General features: G+C 44.5%; 1 protein-coding gene across 1 annotated transcript in view; it reads right to left on the reverse strand.

Annotated features, from left to right (window-relative positions):
* The window catches only part of trpm2 (transient receptor potential cation channel, subfamily M, member 2), a 136105-nt gene that overhangs the window by 23386 nt on the left and 89861 nt on the right, over positions 1 to 22858 (reverse strand). The window contains 8 exon segments of the mRNA XM_060828173.1: positions 7446 to 7594; positions 8675 to 8762; positions 8948 to 9029; positions 9823 to 9955; positions 13402 to 13583; positions 16059 to 16239; positions 19098 to 19269; positions 22524 to 22656. Of these exon segments, the coding sequence (XP_060684156.1) occupies positions 7446 to 7594; positions 8675 to 8762; positions 8948 to 9029; positions 9823 to 9955; positions 13402 to 13583; positions 16059 to 16239; positions 19098 to 19269; positions 22524 to 22656 (1120 nt within the window).

Consider the following 22858-nt stretch of genomic DNA (forward strand, 5'->3'; position numbering starts at 1 on the left):
TAGTGTAGTGCAATGAGGCAGACTTGGAAAGGGAGCTTAACGTGAAGGAACTCTCAGGAGACAGTGGCCATAATATGATGGAATTTACTCTGCAGTTTGAGAGGGAGAAGGTGGAATCTGATTTAACGTTGTTACAGTTGAATAAAGGTAAATACAGAGGCATGAGGGAGGAGTGGACAAGAATTGACTGGGAGAGCAGCCTATCTGGAAAGACAGTGGAACAGCAATGGCAGGGGTTTCTGGGAGCAATTTGAGAGACACATCAAAAATTCACCCTGAGGAAAACGCATCATACTAAAGGGAGGATGAGTCACCGTGGCTGATCAGGCAAGTCAGGGACAGCATCAAAGCAAAAGAGAAAGCTTATAATGTGGCAAAGGACCATGGGAAACCAGAGGACTGGGAAGCTTACAAAGACCAATAGAAGAAGAAATAAGGAGGGAGAAAACTTTTTTGGGGCCGCACAGTGGCTCAGTGGTTAGCACTGTTGCCTCACAGCGCCAGGGACCTGGGTTCAATTCCAGCCTTGGGCAACTGTCTGTGTGGAGTTTGCACATTCTCCCTGCGTCTGCGTGGGCTTCCTCCGGATGCTCTGGTTTCCTCCCACAATCGAAAGATGTGCAGGTCAGGTGAATTGGACATGTTCAATTGCACATAGAGTTCAAAGATGTGTAGGTTAGGTGCCATTACTCAGGGGTAAATGTAAAGTAGTTAGGTTGGGGAATGAGTTTGGGTCGAATACTCTGCGGAGGGTCATATGGACTTGTTGGGTCAAATGGTTTGTTTACACACTGTAGGGATTCTTTGAATGGAAAGATTAAATATGAAGGTAAGGTAACCAGTAATATTAGAAAAGATTGCAAGAGTTTGTTTAAATATATAAAGGACAAAAAGAGAGGCAAAACTGGACTTTGGACCGCTGGAAAATAATGCTGGAGAAGTGGGGAATAAAGAAATGGCTGAGGAACTGAATAAGTACTTTGCTTCAGTCTTCATGATGGAAGACGTGAGAAATAGCTCAAAAGTTCAAGCGGAGGGGTGGGCAGAGATGTGTATCGTGGCCATCTCCAAGGAAATGGTGCTAGCAAGACTGAAATGTTTGGAGGTGGATAAATTGCCAGGACCAGATGGGCTACACCCTAGAGTCCTAAAGGAGATAGCTGAAGAGATAGTGGAGACTGTAATGGTGATCTTTCAGGCACCACTTGAGTCAGGGAGAGTCCCAGAGGACTGGAAAATCACTAATGTAAACCCCGCCCCCCACCCTCATCTCCACCCCCTCCTTATAAGAAGGGAGCAAGGCAAATGACAGGAAATTATAGATGGAATAGCCTGGCCTTTGTCGTTTGTAAGATTTTGGAGTCCATTGTGATAGATGAGATTACTGAGTACTTGGAAGTGTATCGTAAAATAGGGCAAAGTCAGCATGGTTTCATCAAGGGGAGGTCATGCCTGACAAATCTGCTAGAATTCTTTGAGGAAGTAATGAGCAGTTTAAACCAAGGAGAGCCAATGGATGTTATCTATCTGGACTTCAAGAAGGCCTTTGATAAGGTGCTGCTCAGGAGACTGCTGAGTAAGATAAGGTGGTAGAGTCAAGGTATTAGCACGTTTAGAAAGATTGGCTGTCTGGCAGAAGTGGGGATAAAAGGTTCCTTTTCAGGATGGAAGCCAGTGACTAGTGGTGTTCCATAAGGGTTGGTGTTGGGATCACAACCTTTCACTTTATACATTAATGATCTGGATAAAGGAACTGAAGGCATTCTGGCTATGTTTGCAGATGATACAAAGATAGGTGGAAGGGCTGGTGGTATTGAGGAGACAGGGAGGCTGCAGAGGAATTGGACAGGTTAGGATAGTGGGCAAAGAATTGACAGATGAAATCCAATGTGGGAAAGTGTGAAGCCATGCACTTTGGTCGGAAGAATCGAGGCATGGATTATTTTCTACATGGTGAGAAGGTTCAAAGATCTGAAGTGCAAAGCAACTTGTGAGTTCAGGTTTCTCTGAAGGTAAATGTACAGGTTGAGTTGGTAGTTAGGAAGGCAATTAAAATGTTGACGTTCATCTCAAGAGGACTAGAATACAAAAGCAAGGATGTAGTTATGAGGCTTTATAAAGCTCTGGTCACACTACATTTCGAATATTGTGAGCAATTTTGGGCCCCATAACTCAGAAAAGACATACTGGTCCTGGAGCAGGTCCAGAGGAGGTTCACGAGAATGATCCCAGGAATGAAAGGCTTAACATATGAGGAATGTTTGAGGACTCTGAGACTCTCCTCAATGGAGTATAAAAGGATGAGGGGGGACCTGATTGAAACGTTCAGAATACTGAAAGGTCTGGGCAGAGTGGAGTTGGGAAGATGCTTCCAATGGTAGGAGAAACTTCTTTAGCCAGAGAGTGATGAATCCGTGGAAGTCATTGCCACAGCAGTTTGTGGAGGCCTGGCCATTGAGTATACTTAAAACAGCGATGGATAAGTTCTTGATTGCCAAAGGGATCGAAGGTTATGGGGAGAAAGCAGGAAAATGGAATTGAGAAACCTAACATTCCTGATGAAGGGCTGATGCTCAAAATGCTATTCTCCTGCTCCTCAGGTGCTGCCTGACCTGCTGTGCTTTTCCAGCACCACACTCTCGACTCTGATTTCCAGCATCTGCAGTCCCCACTTCTTCCTGAAAAACCCATCAGCCAAGATTGAGTGATAGTATGAATCACCTAATTTCTGCTCCTATATCTTATAGTCTTAAGGACACACAATGGAAGAGGATCATTCTCATTCTTAAGGAACTGTCTGAGTTGATAGCAGCCACTGCTCTGTTCCAGAAGCTCCATTCGCTGAGGCAACTGGCGGTCCAGCAGCTGGGCACCAGACTGGGACGGCAATAGGCAGTCTGACCGAGAAGCTGAGCTGACCCCATGACTCATGGGTGCTCACTGGCTGGGACCCCCTGAGATGGCAGGCTGTGGGGGTAAATCATATTGGGTGTCCTGCATGGCTGTTTCTGGCCTCCTGACCCAGATTTAAGACTGCAGCTAGGGTCCTGACACTCTGTCCTAACACTGCAAGACATGTCAGCATCACAAGCTGGATTTTAAGCATGGAAGCCTTCTCATTCCCCACCCATTGATTTGACTAACACAATGGGAGCGACAAGTAAACTGCCCTCTAGGCTGTCCATCCATAGGCGTCTTGAAACCTCTAACTACACTGTTGAGATGCAATTAACACCCTTAGAACGTTAATACATTGGGCAGTGCTGGGTAGGATAGGCTTCAAAAGTTGTTTTTAAAGCTGCTTTTTGAGAAGAAGATAAGGAGGGCCACACCACACAGCAGTGTCATTGTTTACATTATGGTGCCACACTACATTGTGTCATCCTGAGTCAGCCCTCTCGAGGGGTCCAAATCCTTCCCCCTGTCCAGTCACTGTATCTCATCTGTGTGGCAGTACTCTGCACCACCCTGCCTAACACTCTGCCCGCTAAATGAGGCACCGATTTCCTCTGTCTGCCAGGTCCAGGCACTAGTTCAGATTGGCAGTGCTTGTCTGGGTGCGTAATGGGCTTTTCAAGATGGCACAGGAGATAGGGACGCTGGTCTTTTGGCAGATACCTGCTGAGTAGTATGTTGCTTGGGGAACAGGACATGGAAAGATGACTGGATCCAAACTGAGCTGGGGCTACATTTTCCAGGAAGGAGGAAAAGTACTGCTTGCCTCCTGGAAAAATGTGCTTTCACAAACACCTTCTGGGCCTGGCAGGGCTGGGGTGTTGAGGGTGGATACAATAATGAGAGATAGGAACGACATCTATGTGGGGTTTGGGTGCAGCAGTAAGAGAGTGGGGAAGCTGGGTATTGAGGGTACAGCAGTTACAGATTGGGGTAGGATGGGTGCAGCAATGACAGATTGGGAGGTCCAACATACACCCATCCATGGGCAGTATGAACTGCCTGTGAGAGCCATTGTAGCCAGTCACGCTCAGCCACTGATTATGCCATTCAACAAGATCATGGCTGATCTGATTTTTACCTCAACGCTACATTCCTCAAATCTACATTGTAGCCATGAAATCTTTAAATGATGACCCCTAGTTCTAGATCCTACCTCAAGTGGAAAGAACCTTTCCACATCCACCCAGTCAAGACCCCTCATGTTTCGATGAAATGAACTCTGACTTGTGATGATGCGGCTCCTTTAACAAGGTTATGCTGTCCTTGGCTTTTTTGTCAGAGACGTCGTAAAAACAACAGTTCTGAAAAGTCTAGGTTTGAAGGGTTTTAGGGCCAATTTGATAAAAGCTAACAGAATCAGATGGGCCTCAGGTGAGGCCGTGACATCATTAGGTGCATCTCGCTCCATTTTGTTTTGCATTTCTGTGAGATCTGAGTGCCCTAGTGCATGAATGACAGAAGGACAGTATTTAGGTAAAACAAGTAATCAGGAAAACTAATAGAATGTTATAATTTATTGTAAGGGGGTGCCTCAGGCAAAAGGCTTTCAAGTTTAAACAAACACTTGTACAATGAAAGGGGAGTATTTATCGGAAATACCATCAGAATCTTTAGTGATAGCTAAAATTCAATTGAAAATGAAGCAGCTTGCGTTAGAGGCAAAAGTCAGGGACAGCATAACCTTGTTAGAGGAGCATCATCTTCATAGACTCTTTTAAACTCCAGAGGATATAGACCTAGATTGGTTAGCCTTTCCTCATAAGTCAATCCACTCATTCCAGGTATTAGAGTCAAGATTAGAGTGGTGCTGGAATTGCACAGCAGGTCAGGCAGCATTGGAGGAGCAGGAAAATTGATGTTTCTGGCAAGAGCCAGAATTATCAAAATGCTGCATTGCAGCTAACTCTTGGCCCCTGCTGCTGGAGTGTAAGAGCTGGGTCAAGGAATCAGTTAAATGAATGGTTAAATAGCTCACAAGAAATGTTGTGGCCATCAAACAGTTAGTGGTTGATGGAGGCATTGGGCAAAATCTTTTAAGGGTCCAAAAAAGTGAGATTTATAACAGAATCAGGCGAAAATCAGAATCAGATGGGCCTCAGGTGAGGCGTCAGGTGAGGCCCGTGACATCATTGGGTGCATCTCGCTCCATTTTGTTTTGCAATTCTGTGAGATCTGAGTGCCCTAGTGCATGAATGACAGAAGGACAGTATTTAGGTAAAACAAGTAATCAGGAAAACTAATAGAATGTTTTGATTTGTTGTAAGGGGGTGCCTCAGGCAAAAGGCTTTCAAGTTTAAACAAACACTTGTGCAATGAAAGGGGAGTAGCCAGTTCTCTCAACCCAGCTTTTCTTTGGCATGGTTAGATTTTTAGCGGTCTGGCTGTTCACTGAAAGCAGTCAGTCAGTTTGAAGCCACTGGTCCAAGAAACATCTGCATAGAAGAAAGTGTTCCAAGCTGAATCCCTCTGCCATCTCTCTCTCTCTCTCTCTCTCTCTTTCTCTCTCTCTCTCCTGTAAGGCCCTGTGTTTGGTTTTTCCTTTTGTGCCAAGAGTTCTTTATGGGAATTGCTGCAAGTACTCGGAACAGCATCATTAAGCCGGTATAGTCTGTTGTGTTTTCAGAGAGGTTAAGTTATTCTATATTCTGTTCTCTTTGTTTATGTTTCATTTAGTAATATTGCAAATAAACTCTATTTTGTTCAAAACTAAGTGGTTGGGCCAGGTGCATCACCCCTGGAAAATCCACTCTCCATCTGCTTAAAACAACCAGCAAAGTTAGAGTCTGGGCTACTTTCTTAAAATGTTTTGAGGGGGTCTGGCCTGGTCCATAACAGTTTGGGGAGTTCTTTGCCGGATTTGTTCTACAGTTCTGATTTGGGATTAGGGTTGTTGGACTCGAAGGCAGCGGGTGGTGGTGTCTTTTGTTCCGGGGGTTTAATTGAGTTGATTTAAACAGTGTTTGGGATAGCAACGGCTCTTTCAGTCATCAAGAGTTTTCTGGGGGTGGAAGAAGTGACCTTAGGGGTTTTACAAAAGGTGATTAAGGCCAAGCTGCTGGAATTATCAAACCAATTGGAGCTAGTGCTGCCTCCTTCCGTGAGGAAAGGAGAGACAATTACAGCAGGAGCTCAGCATCGACATTTACTGGAAACACCATCCGAATCTTTAGTGATGGCTAAAATTCACTTTAAAATTTTTTTTTTAGATTACTTACAGTGTGGAAACAGGCCCTTCGGCCCAACAAGTCCACACCGACCCGCCGAAGCGAAACCCACCCATACCCCTACATTTACCCCTTACCTAACACTACGGGCAATTTAGCATGGCCAATTCACCTGACCCGCACATCTTTGGACTGTGGGAGGAAACCGGAGCACCCGGAGGAAACCCACGCAAACACGGGGAGAACGTGCAAACTCCACACAGTCAGTCGCCTGAGTCGGGAATTGAACCCGGGTCTCAGGCGCTGTGAGGCAGCAGTGCTAACCACTGTGCCACCATGCTGCCCAGCTTGAGTTAGAGGCAAAGGTCAGGGACAGCATAACCTTGTTAGACTCTTTTAAACTCCAGAGGATACAGACCTAGCTTGGTTAGCCTTTCCTCATAAGTCAATCCACTCATTCCAGGTATTAGAGTCAAGATTAGAATGGTGCTGGAATTGCACAGCAGGTCAGGCAGCATTGGAGGAGCAGGAAAATTGACGTTTCTGGCAAGAGCCCTTCATCAGGAATCATCACTATTCTTGATGAAGGGCTCCTGCCCGAAACGTCAATTTTCCTGCTCCTCGGGTGCTGCCTGACCTGCTTTGCTTTTCCAGCACCATTCTAATCTTGATTCTAATCTCCAGCATCTGCAGTCCTCACTTTCGCCAGGTATTAGTTGAGTAAACCTTCTCTGAACTGCTTCTAATTCTTCTGTAAGTATTGTCACCTGTACTGTACACAATATTCCAGATGCAGTCAAACCAAACCATAATCTGCTAAGTGCTGTATTCAACTCCCCTTACAATAAATCATAACATTCTATTAGTTTTCCTGATTACTTGCTTTACCTAAATACTGTCCTTCTGTCATTCATGCACTAGGGCACTCAGATCTCACAGAAATGCAAAACAAAATGGAGCGAGATGGACCCAATGATGTCACGGCCTCACCTGACGCCTCACCTGAGGCCCATCTGATTCTGATTTTTGCCTGATTCTGTTATAAATCTCACTTTTTTGGACCCTTAAAAGTTTTTGCCCAATGCCTCCATCAACCACTAACTATTTGATGGCCACAACATTTCTTGTGAGCTTTTTAACCATTCACTTAACTGATTCCTTGACCCAGCTCTTCCACTCCAGCAGCAGGGGCCAGGAGTTAGCTGCAATGCAGCATTTTATCAAGGCTGGAGACATAGGGCTGCCTGATAACACAACTGAGCTCTGAGGTTGTGAATCACAAGAGGTAGAGGTACGAAATAAAGGAAATAGCACATTCATTACCTTCCATGGCACCTTCTCATCAGGTACAGGAAACCGATTAATGTTGGTGCCTGGATATACCAAACTTCGGGCAAGCACATGGCACACAGGCTTGAGTTCCTTTGCCTCAGCCTCGAATTCGTCCTCTGTGTCTTTGTTGTCAGAAATGACTGAATAGGACAAAAGATCTGAGATGCAGCAATGTGTTCACAACATCTTTCATCTTAGTATTCAGTAACAGAGGATCGTGAGCATTTGGAGTCTTGAACCTTTCAGGTCTTCACTGCCAATAACAAACACCACCCCCACGACCACCAGGTCAGTTACTGCATGGGCTAGATAGAGAGGAAAGCTCCCCTTACACTGTCCCCATCAAACTCCCCTACATGGACTGCACAGGGCTAGATGCAGAGTAAAACTCTCTCTACTCTTTTAACATGAAAGCAAATTGAAAGTAAAATATCCCTGAAACTGGCCTTATCCATTACTTCCAGGATAGGGACAACGTGAGTTTAGTAGCAGAAGAAAGCTTCCTCAACACTGTCTCCATCAACAATCCTGGGACAGTACAGGGTCAGATTGAGTGTAAAACTCCATTTGTTTCACTGTACATTCGTTGAAAGTCTAACCTGAAATTTTGTGAAGATACTTGGCAAGGTCCCAGCAATGTACTTTAATGTACTGCATGCCTAAAGTTACCTTCCTAATGCTCAGATGATGTTCCTGGTGGAGCATAATTCTTGACAACATGCTTCAGGAGCCTGATTTGAACATACTTGCATGTAGCACATGCTCATTAGAACTTGACTGGAATTAAATGCCTCTTTCCAATGTGTTAATGGGTGCCATGAGCAATACGCCAATGCTTGAACACAAAGTGCTGCAACATTCAGGCTCTGCCAACAGTATCCTTCCAAATTTAACCAATAAAGTTATATTTCTGAGTGTGATACATGCAGCAAACGAAACATGGACCCAGTGAGAGTACTACTGCAAGGTTTCAGTTTACTATCGAGCACACACACACAGGCTCTTCCTGATGGGGGCAATACAGTTCACATCATCAGTACTTGACATTCATCTGATAACTACACCAGCCGAAGGTACCCTTTTGAAGATGAATTGTCACAAAACCAAATGGCTGAGAGGTGAACACTGCCAACTAACCAAGCGATGCCATGCCTTGTGGACACCGGTGAGGATTTCTCAGGGGTGGGACTTGAACAAAACGTGAGTGAAAGAAAACATACCGAGGGTAGGTGCACTCTCCCTGGAGCCAAAATCTTTTTCTATCAGTGTGTTCACAATCCAGTTCAAGGCCCTCATGGTCTGCATCATCTAAAGGAACAAATCACAGAAACGTCTCAGCAAAACTGATATTGGCAGATTAATTTCGAGTTTGCTGAGTGACAAGGCCATTGGTTCATGATGATGGACTACAATAATCAATTCTTTCCTCAATGAGTTGTGTCACGTCTTCAGGTCTCCTTTTGCCTCCCCATCCCCCCCCCCGACAAACAAACCTGTTCCTCCAGATGAGAGATTCTGTGCTCCATTTTACTGCCTTCCCTGTTGAGGTCGATTGCCTCTGCCACTGCATCCACCCTGGAAAACATGATCAGATAGAGGCAGGAGATCAGAGCAAAGCCAGACCTCACCAGGTGATTGCAGTTGATTTGGCTTAGGGCAAAAAGTAGAGATAAGGACGAAGGGAAGAAGCAAGGAAGAGAGCGAGAAAGAGAAAAAGAGAGAAAGACAGCCTGAATTAATCATAGACTCGCCCCACATACCATCAACAAGGTTAGTTTGGTCAAAGATTTCTGGAGAAACATAGAACATAGGAGCAGAAGTAGACCACTCGGCCTTCATGCCTGATCATGGCTGACCATTAGCTTATTGCTGAAGCTGGGGAGTGGGATGGATGATTATAACGCTGTGGAATGTGGGTTTCTCATACTCAGAACCTTGTGCAATGGACAATGTAGAGCAGGCTGGTGAACAGCTCATTCGGGACGACAACAAAGAGGACAGGCAGCAAGAAGAAGGTGGCCAAAAGGTGGAGGGCGGCACGGTGGCACAGTGGTTAGCACTGCTGCCTCACAGCGCCTGAGACCCGGGTTCAATTCCCGACTCAGCCGACAGACTGTGTGGAGTTTGCACGTTCTCCCCGTGTCTGCATGGGTTTCCTCCGGGTGCTCCGGTTTCCTCCCACAGTCCAAAGATGTGCGGGTCAGGTGAATTGGCCATGCTAAATTGCCCGTAGTATTAGGGGTATGGGTGGGTTACGCTTCGGCGGGTCGGTGTGGACTTGTTGGGCCGAAGGGCCTGTTTCCACACTGTAAGTAATCTAATCTAAAAAAAGGTGGAGGGTGTGTTTGGAGCCGATCCCCTCACTCACTTCTCCTTGGTGTAGCTGATTTGTTGGTTGAGACTCTGTCTCTCACGGCGGTTTTGTTTCATCAGGTAGTTCTCCTTGATGATGGCTTCCCAGGCTAACAGCTCAGCCTCCTCTTTCTCATCCAGCTGTTTCTCTGTAGGAAGAAAGGTCAAGCTCCTGATCAGATATCATGGAGCTACATATTGGGTTAGTGGGACACTGGGCAGTGTGTGTTGAGGAAGGACAGGGGATGATGGATGGATGGATTGAGGTTGGCGAAAGGGTAACAGGCTATTCATAATTTCATGGTAAAAACTGCAGGGGGAGAAACTATCTTCCACTTAAGAGGGATCCATCTGGAAATGACGAATGCTGGACCTATGCAAAGCTATCTTTATGCTGACAGAATGAAGTTGGACCCTCAGCCTTGAATCATAGAGGCCTATAGTTTAGAAAAAGACCATTCAATCATGTCAAAAACAGCCACCTAACCATTTTCCAGCACTTGGCCCATAGCCTTGTGTATCTTGGCATTGTCAGTGTACATTCAAGTACTGCTTAAATGTTAGGAGAATTTCTGCCTCGATTACCCTTACAAGCAATGAGTTTCAAACTCCCACCATTCTCTGGGTGAAAAAGGTTTCCTTCACATCTCCTTGAAACCTTCTGTCCCTTCCCTTGATTGCTATGCCCCTTGGTCATTGATCCCTCCAACAAGGGGGGAAGTTTCTTCCTGTCTACCCTGCCTCTCATAATTTTATACATCTCCCTCAATCTCCCAGTCTGTCCAATCTCTCTTCATAACTGAAACTCAGGCTACATCGTGAAAAGTCTCCTCTGCATCCGCTCCAATATTACGCATCCCTCTGATAATTTAGATTCTAGAAGTGCAGACAATGCTCTAGCTGTGGTCGAACCAACATTTTAGAAGTTCCACCATCACTTCCTTGCTCTTAAACTTGACTACTAAAGGCACGTGGCATATACGGCACGATGGCTCAGTGAAGGGAGTCCCTCACAGCGCCAGGAACTTGGGTTCAATTCCAGCCTCGGGCAACTGTCTGTGTGGAGTTTGCACATTCTCCCCGCGTCTGCGTGGGTTTCCTCTGGGTGCTCCGGTTTCCTCCCAGAGTCCAAAGATAAGCAGGTTAGGTGAATTTGCCGTGCTAAAATTGGGTTGCTCTTCGGAGGGTCAGTGTGGACTTGTTGGGCCAAAGGGCCTGTTTCTACACTGGAGGGAATCTAATTTAATACTCTTTTTTACACACTTGTGTGTATTAGTATACACATCGTATACACATCATATACACAAAGCACATGCCATATGGATTGGCATGACCCCTCATGGGTAACAGTGTCAACATTTAGTGAACATCAATTCCATTTGCTAGTTGAGATAGCCAGCACATGTAATCTCACTGTAGGTTGCTACTGAAGGAACATGTCTTGTCCCCTTTGAGATCAAGATGAATTGGGAGTATTCGGAAAGAGGATTAACTGGTTTCCTGATTATGATCCCGTTATTTTTTCTTTTATTCATTCACGGTACTGCCGGTCGGCCAGCATTCATTGCCTGTTGCTAACTGCCTTTGAGAAGGTGCTGATGAACTGCCCTCTTGAACTGCTGCAGCCCACATGCTGTAGGGTGACCAACTGTTAGGGAGGGAATTATAGGATTCTGAGCCAGTGGTACTGAAGGAATTGTCACCTCAGAATTGTCCATGAGACCTGGGGCTTGGACAGGGGGATAAAGATCTAAGAAGCAAAGGGTAAATCAACAGATAATTGTGGTGGTTTTCAATTTCAAATTGTTTTTTTTTCCATTTGGCAGTTTATGAGAGAAGAAACAAGCAGAATGGATTTTTTTATTTATTTAGTAATTAATAAATTACTAAATTATTTAATAAATTAATAAAGTATTTAGTAATTATTCATTGGAGAAAAGAAGGTTTAGGGGAGATTTGATAGAGGTGTACAAGATGATTAGGGGTTTAGATAGGGTAGACACTGAGAACCTTTTTCTGTTAATGGAGTCAGCTGTTACTAGGGGACACAGTTTTAAATTAAGGGGTGGTTGGTATAGGACAGATGTTAGGGGTAGATTCTTTACTCAGCGGGTTGTGAGTTCATGGAATGCCCTGCCAGTAGCAGTGGTGAACTCTCCCTCTTTATGGTCATTTAAGCGGGCATTGGATAAGCATATGGAGATTATTGGGCTAGTGTAGGTTAGGTAGACTTTGGTCGGCGCAACATCGAGGGCCGAAGGGCCTGTACTGCGCTGTATTTTTCTATGTTCTAAGTTCTATTAGTAGCTTTCGAATCTTTGTGGTGAAGCAGCCGTCTGGGAATAGAGCACAAACTGTGTTAATGCAAAGGACAGAAGGTGGGAAGGTAAGAAGATTATGGATTGGGTAGGACCTATTGCTGCTATTTCACAGCCAACCTCAGCTGTTTAAAGGCTTTCAGCAAGACAGTCTTTGGGCATTCTGTACTATCTGGAAAGATATGGCTTGAGTGAGAAGGGGTTTGAACACATGTATCTTGTCAGCAGTAATTACGTCTGAGGTCTTTGGGTAGAGTGATTGCAACAAAAGGACTGAAATGTTCTAACAATATGTGAAAAATGTAGACTGAGTTGGAAAGACTGAGATTGCATTTGGTGCCAGTGAGTGCTCACAACGACATACATCTTTGTTATCTCAAGGTGGAATGTGTTTTTTTACATTTGATGTTTTCTTTTACCTGTTAATTATTGCTCAAACTGTGCTGGTTTAGATTAATCTGTTACAGTAAATGGCAATGGACACTGGGCTATACACAGATGGCACTGGGAAATTAGCAGAGGGCACTGGGAAATGGGCAATAGGTAATGGCTGCTGGAATGACACAGCAAGCAGACAGCACCAAACCAGACTCTAGGCAAAGGCTGATTGGAATATTTCTGATGTGGAGTCGCCGCTGTTGGACTGGGGTGGACAAAATTAAAAATCACACAACACCAGGTTATAGCCCAACAGCTATTTATTTGGAAGCACTAGCTTTCGGAGTGTGGCTCCTCCATCGGGTAGCTGTGAATATTTCTGAAAGGGCACAGAGATCACTAGAAACAACAATGCTCCGCTAATGGAAAACCCGGAATCAGGGGATGCTGAGATTGGAGGTTGGCAGTTGCACTGTGAGGGTGAATATTTAGTACTCTATGAGTGGAGTACACTCCCTGAGAGGAAAGTGGAGGCACGGTCAGTTGAGGCATTCAAAACTGAATTGGCTAATTACCTGAAGGCAGTCGACCCCATTGCTGTGGGTCTGGAGTCACATGCAAACCAGACCAAGTAAGGTCAGAAATTTTCTCCCTTAAAGGCCTTAGTAAACCAGATGGGTTTGACATCCAGGGTTGTTGTGGGTGAGCATAAATCCAGACACTTTTAAAGAAATTGAATTCAAATTTCATTAGCTTGGGTCTCTGTGACCTTAGCACATCACCACTGCCTTTAGAAAATCTGCTGGGATGTGCCCTCTTAAAAGTAGTGTTATTTTTTTCAACCTGCACATTGAAGTGTGTGCTTGTCAGTGAGGTAATGAATAGAGAGAGGCACTTACTGAATTTCTTATGCTTCCATCTTGGTTTCCGCTGCACTAAATGTTCAATTAAGAGGAAGATGTGACTGAATACGATGAAGGGAGGGGGTGCAGGTGGACGGCAGTAATACTCCTCGATTAGGGGATACCTTTGAAACTTCCAGATTATATCTGTATTGTCCTGGACCACTTGGAAGGTGTAGCTGAGGAAAGAAAGACCAGTCACCATGAAGTGAGTGATACACTTAACTATCTCATCCTTTCTTAAAGCAGATATTTTTGCTCAGTACATCGGAATGCAGTTTACCACCTCAACTACGGGCTACGGGGAGAACGCTGGTAAGTGGAGTTGAAATGTCCATCAGCCATGATTGAATGGTGGAGTGGACTTGATGGGCCGAATGGCCTTACTTCCACTCCTATGTCTTATGGTCTTAACTCTTCCCCCGAACTTCCTGTGCTCATTGAAGTTCATGGAACCATCCAGAAAATGGAATCCTTGTCGAACTTATTGAGTCTTGAAACATTTCAAGTTCCTGCTCACCCACCCAATCCTTTAATACCTCTCCACAAATCTAATTTCATTCGACTGCACACTGCCTGGATCCTTCAAGAGACCAGTAGAAAAGCTAAACAATGTGGGGGCTGGAGACCCGAAAGTTAAAAGAAATGCAACATGCTGAAGATTCTCAGCAGTCTGGCAGAGTTGGTGGAGAGAGTGTGTGAGAGAGAGAAGTTCCAAGTAAATGGATTATTTAACATTCCACCCAATCTAACTTCACCTGCTCTCTCACCATTGTCCTGGAATATTTCACACAGTCGTTCCCCACTCTCCAGATTGTTCCCCAAGCCCTTTCATTTTCCATCAGTTTTTCACCAGGTTGTGAAATAGCAGAAACACAAACCTCAAGCCCTTATGCTTCCTTTCTTGTTTTGGTAAGGGCTTCACTTCCTGCGCAGTTTACAGACACAAAGATATTTAAATGATCAGTGTCTTCATTTCAAGCCCAATTTAGTTTTCTCTGCAGTCCTGAACCCAAAGTGCATAAAGTAGTCTAAGTTAGAGCAGGGCAGTTTGATTTTTAGTGAGCAAGGTCCCTCTGCAAAGAGTCCGTGGACTCAAAACGTTAACTCCACCTCTCTCGACACAAATGCTACTGGATTGGCTGAGTTTACTCAGCAATTTCTGTATTGTTTTTAGATTTTCAGCATCTGCTATATTAGTCCCATAGCCAAGTCAGCATGGCTCCTGAGTAAGCCCCGGTCTCTCTCACTCACAATCCCAGTTCACATCCTTCCCAGTCTAATCCCACTTTCCCACTCACAACCTGCCCTACTTCACATTGGACTCAGTCAAATCCTCTAATGCTCAAGGAGAAAGTGAGGTCTGCAGATGCTGGAGATCAGAGCTGAAAATGTGTTGCTGGAAACGCGCAGCAGGTCAGGCAGCATCCAAGGAACAGGAGATTCGACGTTTCGGGCATAAGCCCTTCTTCAGGAATCGATTCCTGAAGAAGGGCTTATGCCCGAAATGTCGAATCTCCTGTTCCTTGGATGCTGTCTGACCTGCTGCGCTTTTCCAGCAACACATTTTCAGCTCCTCTAATGCTCAGTCTAAAACATGGCTCAGTGGCTAGCACTTCTGCCTCACGGTGCCAGGGATCTGGCACTGTCTGTGTGGAGTTTGTGCATTTTCTTTGTATCTGCATGAGTTTCTGCTGATGCTCCAGTTTCCTTTCAAAGTCCAAATATGTGCAGGTTAGGTGGACTAGGGCATGCTAAATTGCCTGTAGCGACTAGGGATATACAGGCTAGTGGGATCAGCCATGGCAAATACAGGATAGGGTCTGGTTGGATGCTGTTTGAAGGTGAAAATGTGTTGCTGGAAAAGTGCAGCAGGTCAGGCAGCATCCAAGGAACAGGAAATTCGACGTTTCGGGCATAAGCCCTTCATCAAGCTTATGCCCGAAACGTCAAATTTCCTGTTCCTTGGATGCTGCCTGACCTGCTGTGCTTTTCCAGCAACACATTTTCAGCTCTGATCTCCAGCATCTGCAGACCTCACTTTCTCCTTGCTGTTTGAAGGGTCAGTGCAGACTCAATGGGATGAATAGCCCCTTTCTGCATTCACAACATTCTATGATTCTAATCCCATATTTCACTTCACTTCATCTTCTCTGTTATCTTATTGTTCTCCAAGTACTATAACTCAGCATTGACTTCCTGTTACACCTTCCCTAGTCTAATGTCCCTAATCTAAACTCAAACTCATCCAGGACAATCTTTGATTTCAGTGCTATTCGACAACTCCCTCCTTCAACTCACTGGTATTAGCCCACTCCTAGCTGAAGATTCAAATCTTCAGTTGGTCCTTGTCTTTTTCCATAAAATATTGAAATGGAACCATTTTTTAAAAAAGATTCTTTGACGAGATGTGGGCATGGCTGGCCAATCCAACATCTATTGTCCATCTCTAACTAAACTGAGTGGCTTGCTCAGATTGCCAAGGTCATTTAAGAGTATGGAGTGGTACACAGGCCAGATTATGTAGGATTTCTTTCTGTGAAGTGTATTAATTAAACCGATGGGTATTTTCTTTTCCAACAATCGATTGGTTTCATCGTCAGAATGACTGAGACTAGTAATTAACGTATTCTTGGAAAATTGTTTTCACTTACTTGAACATCGCAATCAAAAGATTGAGCAGGAGAATGTTGCTGAACAGCAGGTACAGGCAGAGCAGGATGGTGGTTACCCACTCTGGGAAGGTGGGAATGTTCTCGCTGTCATGCTTAGGACACATAGGTTTGTAGGGGTCACTGCCATTCAACGTGCACTGACTCAGATCAAAACCTGAATCTTCAAGGGCAAGAGAAGATATTCATTAGTTGATCATTTGAACTGAGGCATGCACAAACAAAGGAGTGGAGTAACATCTGAAGCAACTATTTTGGTATATAATCTCAGGCTCTGGGTATTAGCCATCCTGAAATGGTGGGGCTGGGACTTATTCATTGCAGCATCTCCATAATACAGTTGAGTGGCTTTCTGTGGACCATGGTTGGGACGCATGAGTATTATCATGTCAGACCCCAGGGCTGCCCAGTGTAATGATCAGAATCCATACCATCACTGCCATCTCTGACACATTGATAGACTCACTGCCACCAATCGTTCTGGCTGGTATTAATCTGTGGTACTGATTCTGAGTGGGGAAGGATGTCTTCAGTTGAATTATACAATCGTTACTCTGTTGAAGGAGATCATTCAACTCATTGTGCCTGCACTAGCTTCTGTGCATTTAGGCTTAGCACCAATCTCCTGTCTTTTCCCCATCCCCTGCACATTGTACTATTTAAATTAAATTATCATCCAAGGCACCTTCTGAACACTTCAATAGAACCTGCCTCCATTACATTTCCAGGCAATGCATTCTAGACCCTAATTAGTCTTTTTCTTGCCTTGTATTCACTTCTCTTGGAAAAATGCTTTAAATCCATGCTGTCAGTAGTTTTACCTGCTTTGTCTATCTCCTCTGTCCAGTCTCTTATGATTTCAGGATCAGTTCCTCTCCAAGAACAGTCCCGCACACTTGCACACACACTACATGGGTGGCTGGGGAAAAATAAGCACTACTGCAGTTAGGTGGTAGTGTGGGAGAAAATGAAGAAATAAAAAACATGGGTGTTGGAGGTTCCATTCACTCCGAGAGCTGCCTCTGAGGGAGCTGGATCAGTGTGTGACGGACTCACCAGCAAAGAAAAAACAGGAGTGTGAGAGGTTCTGTTCATTCTGAGAGCTGGCTCTGAGGGAGCTGGAGCAATGTCAAGGACTCACCACATGTAAATAAAGGGTGACTTGGTGACATCGTGCTGGCCTCTGTGGAGTTATTTCATTTTTCATCATCTAATCTCTCATCTATTCTGATAAATGAAAGGTCTCATCACTGGAACCATTCTTGTGAATCTCCTCTGGGCTCTTTCCAGTGACTTCACACTCCCTCCTATGATGTGGCATCAGAACTGTACAGAATACTCCAGCCGAGGTCTAACCATTGCTTTACATAAATTCATCATAATCTCGCAGCCCGTGTAATTTATTGGGAACTCCATTACAAACATTCCTGCAGGTGGAAAAAAATGCATCAACTATTAACTGCTTCCTATCCAGGAAATACGCTCAATCTTGATAAGTGGTTAAGTCTTATTACACTTTATTCAACAGCTCAGACATCTGAAGTACATGATTTTTCTTGAGAGACTTGAGGCTTAATTTAAGAGTAAACTTCCTTTAAAAATCTGTTGCTAGAGGTTACTACACACCTCTGGCATAGGTGGGACTTGAACTCAGGCTGGGCTACTATCACTGCACCACAAGAGTATTGCGAGTGTTATGGGCCAAGTGCTGGAGCAACACAAAGTGAACACAGGACACACTGGTTAGATTCTCTAAGACCAGACTTACATATTCTGATGAATGTGGTTTATCCCAGGGTCTTAACGTAGTCTTTTATGTACTGACTGCCTTATAAGAGATTTAAAAGGATCATACAAATTGTTGTGGAATTGGAGTAGCATAGAGGCCAGAAAATTTCCTTCTGACAACTTCACACTCTACTGGTCTTCACTCCTCATTGCCTGGTTAAAACAAACTGTTTACACATCCTCAAAGTCCTATGTTCTTTGTATTATCAATTTAGTCTCATAATCACTGCATCATTACATCCTAGAACAGAACCTGCTCTCCCAAGTGGACAAACTGTAAATGGGTAGGTATCACAACAGGCACAAGACATTTTCCAGTGCATCAGTGAAAAAAGGTCTATTAGGTACGGGACGATTTATGGCATTGGAAATTAGGGGCCCGGGTTTCATTACAGTTTGCAGTTTTGTGAAGGGTACCACGGTTTTCAGTGGCGATAACGCCACCTGAGAGATGTTTCTGTGCTCAAAATAGCTGTCCTATTAAAACCTGTATGGATTTAAACAGTAAACTTATTGCATTGTGGTATCAAAGAGTAGATGAATGGTAAACAACAACATCAAAAATCCATTATTTAGAGGTTTTAGAAGAGAAACTAATATTCTGCACGCAAAAGAAGTTTCACAGAACCTAAACGTAAACTATATTGATCTGTTAAATTTTACTTTCACTGTATGCAATGCATTTATGCTATTGACAGAATAAAGTTCAACAGAAAACACGGCCCTGTTTATACACAGCAATCAAGATTCACAATTGGAAGCTTACAAAATGGCTGGTTTTGCCGTCTCATGCAGGCTGGGTGTAAGAAGCTTGAGTGGTGGGCCATTGAATCACTGTTATGCAATTGATTGTCAGTTTCAAATAAATGATCATCCAGATATGGGCTGGAGTCATTGTCCAAAAGATAGATGCTAATGGATTTGTTCCACTAAATTACTTTAAGATTCCTCATCTTTTGATCCTGCATTTGCTGAAGTTGAAACAGTTGGAAGCATAACTGTCAAGTTTTGGGGGGTCTGCTAGGGCTTGAAGAGTTTATCCCAAACGTAAATAACACAGAATGTAGTTGAAATACCATTTTGTTTTGTTTTTTTTTTAATAGTTAAATTCTGAGCTATTCCCTGCGCTATAACAGTGGACACTCTGTGAAGAGCCATCTGCTGTAAAGCACCTTTGGCAGGCTTTTGCTCAAGTCTGATGATTTAGGCCATCCGATAGGACAGTGAACTTACAACTGACATCAGTCGGGATTTCGCCAAATATCATTCGGTACGGCTGGTACACCACCCCCTGGAATATCCAGTTCAACCGCTGTTCGTTGTGGATGAGAATACCCTGTTTGGCCACACCGTATGCCACGATTGCCAGTAGCAGTAGAAACAGGAAGAAGAAGATATCCTTCATCTGGAGCAGAGAAAAAGACAGTCATGGGTTCTTTGGGGAAGTGACATTAGGCAGTGCACTGAGGCATTAAATAACCTCTGAAATGGCTGAGAAGATTGATAGCTGACAGTTTGGGTTAACTCATATCCTTAATCTTGGTGAAGGAGCCAGATTTCCTGTCAGGAACAGCTGTCCAGAGGCACTGTAAATGTTTGTGGAGTCAGAATCTGCAGGAAAGAGCACCATAAGGCAAGCAGACAAATCTGGCTTTCCTTTTGTGGTGACTCTGATGGGGTCAGCCAGGTGGACCTCCTAGACAAAGACTTCCCTGATTGGACCAGATTAGCCGCCCCAATCAGGGAGCCCTGGTCATAAACAGGTCCATGCAGCGGGCCGTGGAGGGGGTTATTAGGGCCAATTGCCTGCCCTCTGCCGCAGTTATGTTAGAGCCTGGGTGTCTCTGGAGAAGGAGCACGAGGTGTCCACCGACATCCTTGGGCTGTTAGGGACAGGTGGGCACTGCAGGGAATGGAGTGTGTTATTTCCCCCTCCAATTCTATTTTGATTTAACCCCTGCCCTCCCCTTCACTGTTTGATCATGCAGCATTGCCCTTTGATGTGAAGGGCACTGCTTGTTACAGACCACTTGAGTGTTTCCTTTCTTCCTGGTGGTGGAAATTGAATAAAAATTTGTACCCCTTTTGTCTTTCACTGTGTCTTACACCTGCACACACACAAAATGGGTGCTGGGGAAAAATAAGCGCTGAATTAGTGGTGCTGGAAGAGCACAGCAGTTCAGGCAGCATTCGAGGAGCAGTAAAATCGATGTTTCGAAAGCCCTTCATCAGGAATACAGGCAGAGACCCTGAAGGGTGGAGAGATAAATGAGAGGGGTGGGGAGAAAGTTTTTATCTAAAAATAAGCACTACCGCAGTTAGGCGGTAGTGTGAGGGAAAAGTGAAAAAAAAAGAAAAAGGATTTTAAAAAATAAACAGGAATATCTGCTCCTGGGCCTGGCCAAACTGGCCATAAACAGGTCCAGGCAGTGGGCCGTGGAGGGGGTCGTTAGGGCCGATTGCCTGCCCCTCTTCCGGGGTTATGTCAGAGCCTGGGTGTCCCTGGAGAAGGAGGACGTGGTGTCCACCAACACCCTCGAGATTTTCAGGGAAAGGTGGGCACCGCAGGGAATGGAGTGTCTTATTTTCCTCTCCAGCTCTTTCTTGACTTAATCCCTGCCCTCCCCTTCACTGTTTGATCACGCAGCATTGCCCTTTGTTTGTCAATGCTTGTCACTGGCCACTCGGGTGTTTCCTTTCTTCCTGTTGTTTTTTCCTGTGTCTGACACGTGCACACACACAGCATGGGTACCGGGGAGAAATAAACACTACAGCTGCTGGGTGGTAGTGTGGGGGAAAATGAAGGAAAAAAAAAGTGTCAGAGGTTCCATTCACTTCAAGAAATCCTTCTGAGGGGTCAGTTGTGAAGGACTCTCCAGAGACTCACCACATGTAAATAAAGGGTGACTTGGTGACAGCATACTGGCCTCTATGGAATTATTTCATTTTTTATCATCTCTTTCTTCAACACAAGCATGAATGCCATATCCAAGAAGCTGCCCTTTCACCATATGGGTTAGGCAGAGCACTCCACACCTTCACTGGAAGAAGATGAATGGAGCCTACATGTATCTTGCTGTGAAGAGGGCACCAGTTATAACCCTGCTGCACCTCTATTGTTCTGAAGGAGCCAGTTCCTTCTCAGAGACAGTTTTGTTGGCAGTACTGTCAGCCTGATCCTTCACTGATGACACAGGGGCAATGCAGGACACATAATCTAACAGTCAGAGGAGGAGCCCGAGGGACAGTGAGCCCCACAATTTAAATACACAATTTACACCATGCAGCAAATGCAAAATATTAATGGGACTTCCCACATCATATTGGTCTACGCATTTCAGATTGGAATTCTCTCATTACCCCCCTTTCCTTCCCTTCTCTCATTCCTCTGTTCTGCTTGCCACTTTTTCTCTTTCCTTGTGTCTGCCATGAACTTCATTTCTTTTGCAGTATTCTTTCAATTTCCTCATGCCTCCCCCACCCCCGCACCTTCCCCCTTTATCTTTGTCCTTCTCATTCTTTCCTGTCATCATTCGGTATTCCCTTTCGCTTTCTTTCTGTCACTCTCTCACCTCCTTTCTGTCATCCTTTATCAGCTGCTCCATCAATGACCCTCCCTCCATCCTAAGATCAGAAGTGGGACATTTGCTGATGATTGCATAACATTCAGCACCATTTGCAACTCCTCAGATACTGGAGTAGTCTCTGTCCAAATGCAACAAGACCTGGATAATATTAAGGCTGAGGCTGTGTAAATACCATACCTTTTTATCTTTGTGCTTTTTCAAAATTATGGACTGGAATGAGGAAGAACCATCTTCAAAACAGTGTTGTGAAGCATTGCTGCAAGACACTGGACCCTTATAGCAAGCAATGTTTAAACAGCTATTTGATCAAGCAGGAATTGAAGCCAACCCGTACTTATGGCTTCTGTACTCAAATTGAGCTCATGTTGGCAAAAAGAAGTCAATTGGTCTTGAGACAAGTCATCAATTATTGATGACAGAGCCTTCTGCCAGTTAAGAACCATGTGATGGGTTCTCAGGTGACTGAAAGGTTTGGGTGAGGAACAAAGTGCAGAGAGAAATGATCAGATCTCCACAAGCTCAGGAGTGGTCTCTCTGTTCCCTGCAGTCAAACACCATTTTCAACCCGAAGAAAACCCATTATCTTTACTTCATCTGTATTGACAAATCAGAGACCTTTAATAACTGACCCAGCCACCCTGTGCCTCTTGAAAACCAATGGAGGTATTCAGAGAAAGCCAATTGAAAAACAATATTCTGATCAGCGTAAGAATCATACAGCAACCCGTGAGTAGGAACTACTGAACCGCTTTCCCAATTTTCCCCTGTGCATAACCTATTTTGCTCTGTCTGTTTATTCATCTCCGTGCACGTTTGTGTGTATAGGGTGAGGAAGGTTTGGGTAATGAAGAGTTTATAAAAGGATAAGGTCGTTAACTTGTAGTTTATATGGTGATAGCTTATGTTTGTTTACCATAGCAATATGCACACACGCTCACACACGCACATGGAAGCACATGCAAAAGTACGCACATAAATTGCTCACACATACGTACACAGAAATACACAAAGTTTCCATATATGCAGACTCACAAAGATACATGCTCTGATACACAGTACACCAACAACTTACCATCATTTGCACCATGATGATTTTTGGCCCAAGCGTTTTGCTAACAGTAAAAATATGCATCACTCTGAGACAGTAAATGATGAAATCCAGGGCCAAAATAATCTTTCCCAAGTATAAAGTTGAAGGGAAAAACCTAAAAGAATGAATAGTATGAATAGTTTAGATTTTACCCATAAATCATCTTCTACAGTGAGAGGTTCATAATGACATTCACCCCATCCCACCATGACCTCTTACCACCAAATTGCCTCAGGGCAGTGCACTCCAAGTTCACCTCTCTCCCTGCCATCACACATGCACCAACTGCAATGAAGTGGACAGTCTACCTTGAATGG

Source organism: Hemiscyllium ocellatum, chromosome 7, assembly GCF_020745735.1.
Source record: "Hemiscyllium ocellatum isolate sHemOce1 chromosome 7, sHemOce1.pat.X.cur, whole genome shotgun sequence".
NCBI lineage: Eukaryota > Metazoa > Chordata > Chondrichthyes > Orectolobiformes > Hemiscylliidae > Hemiscyllium > Hemiscyllium ocellatum.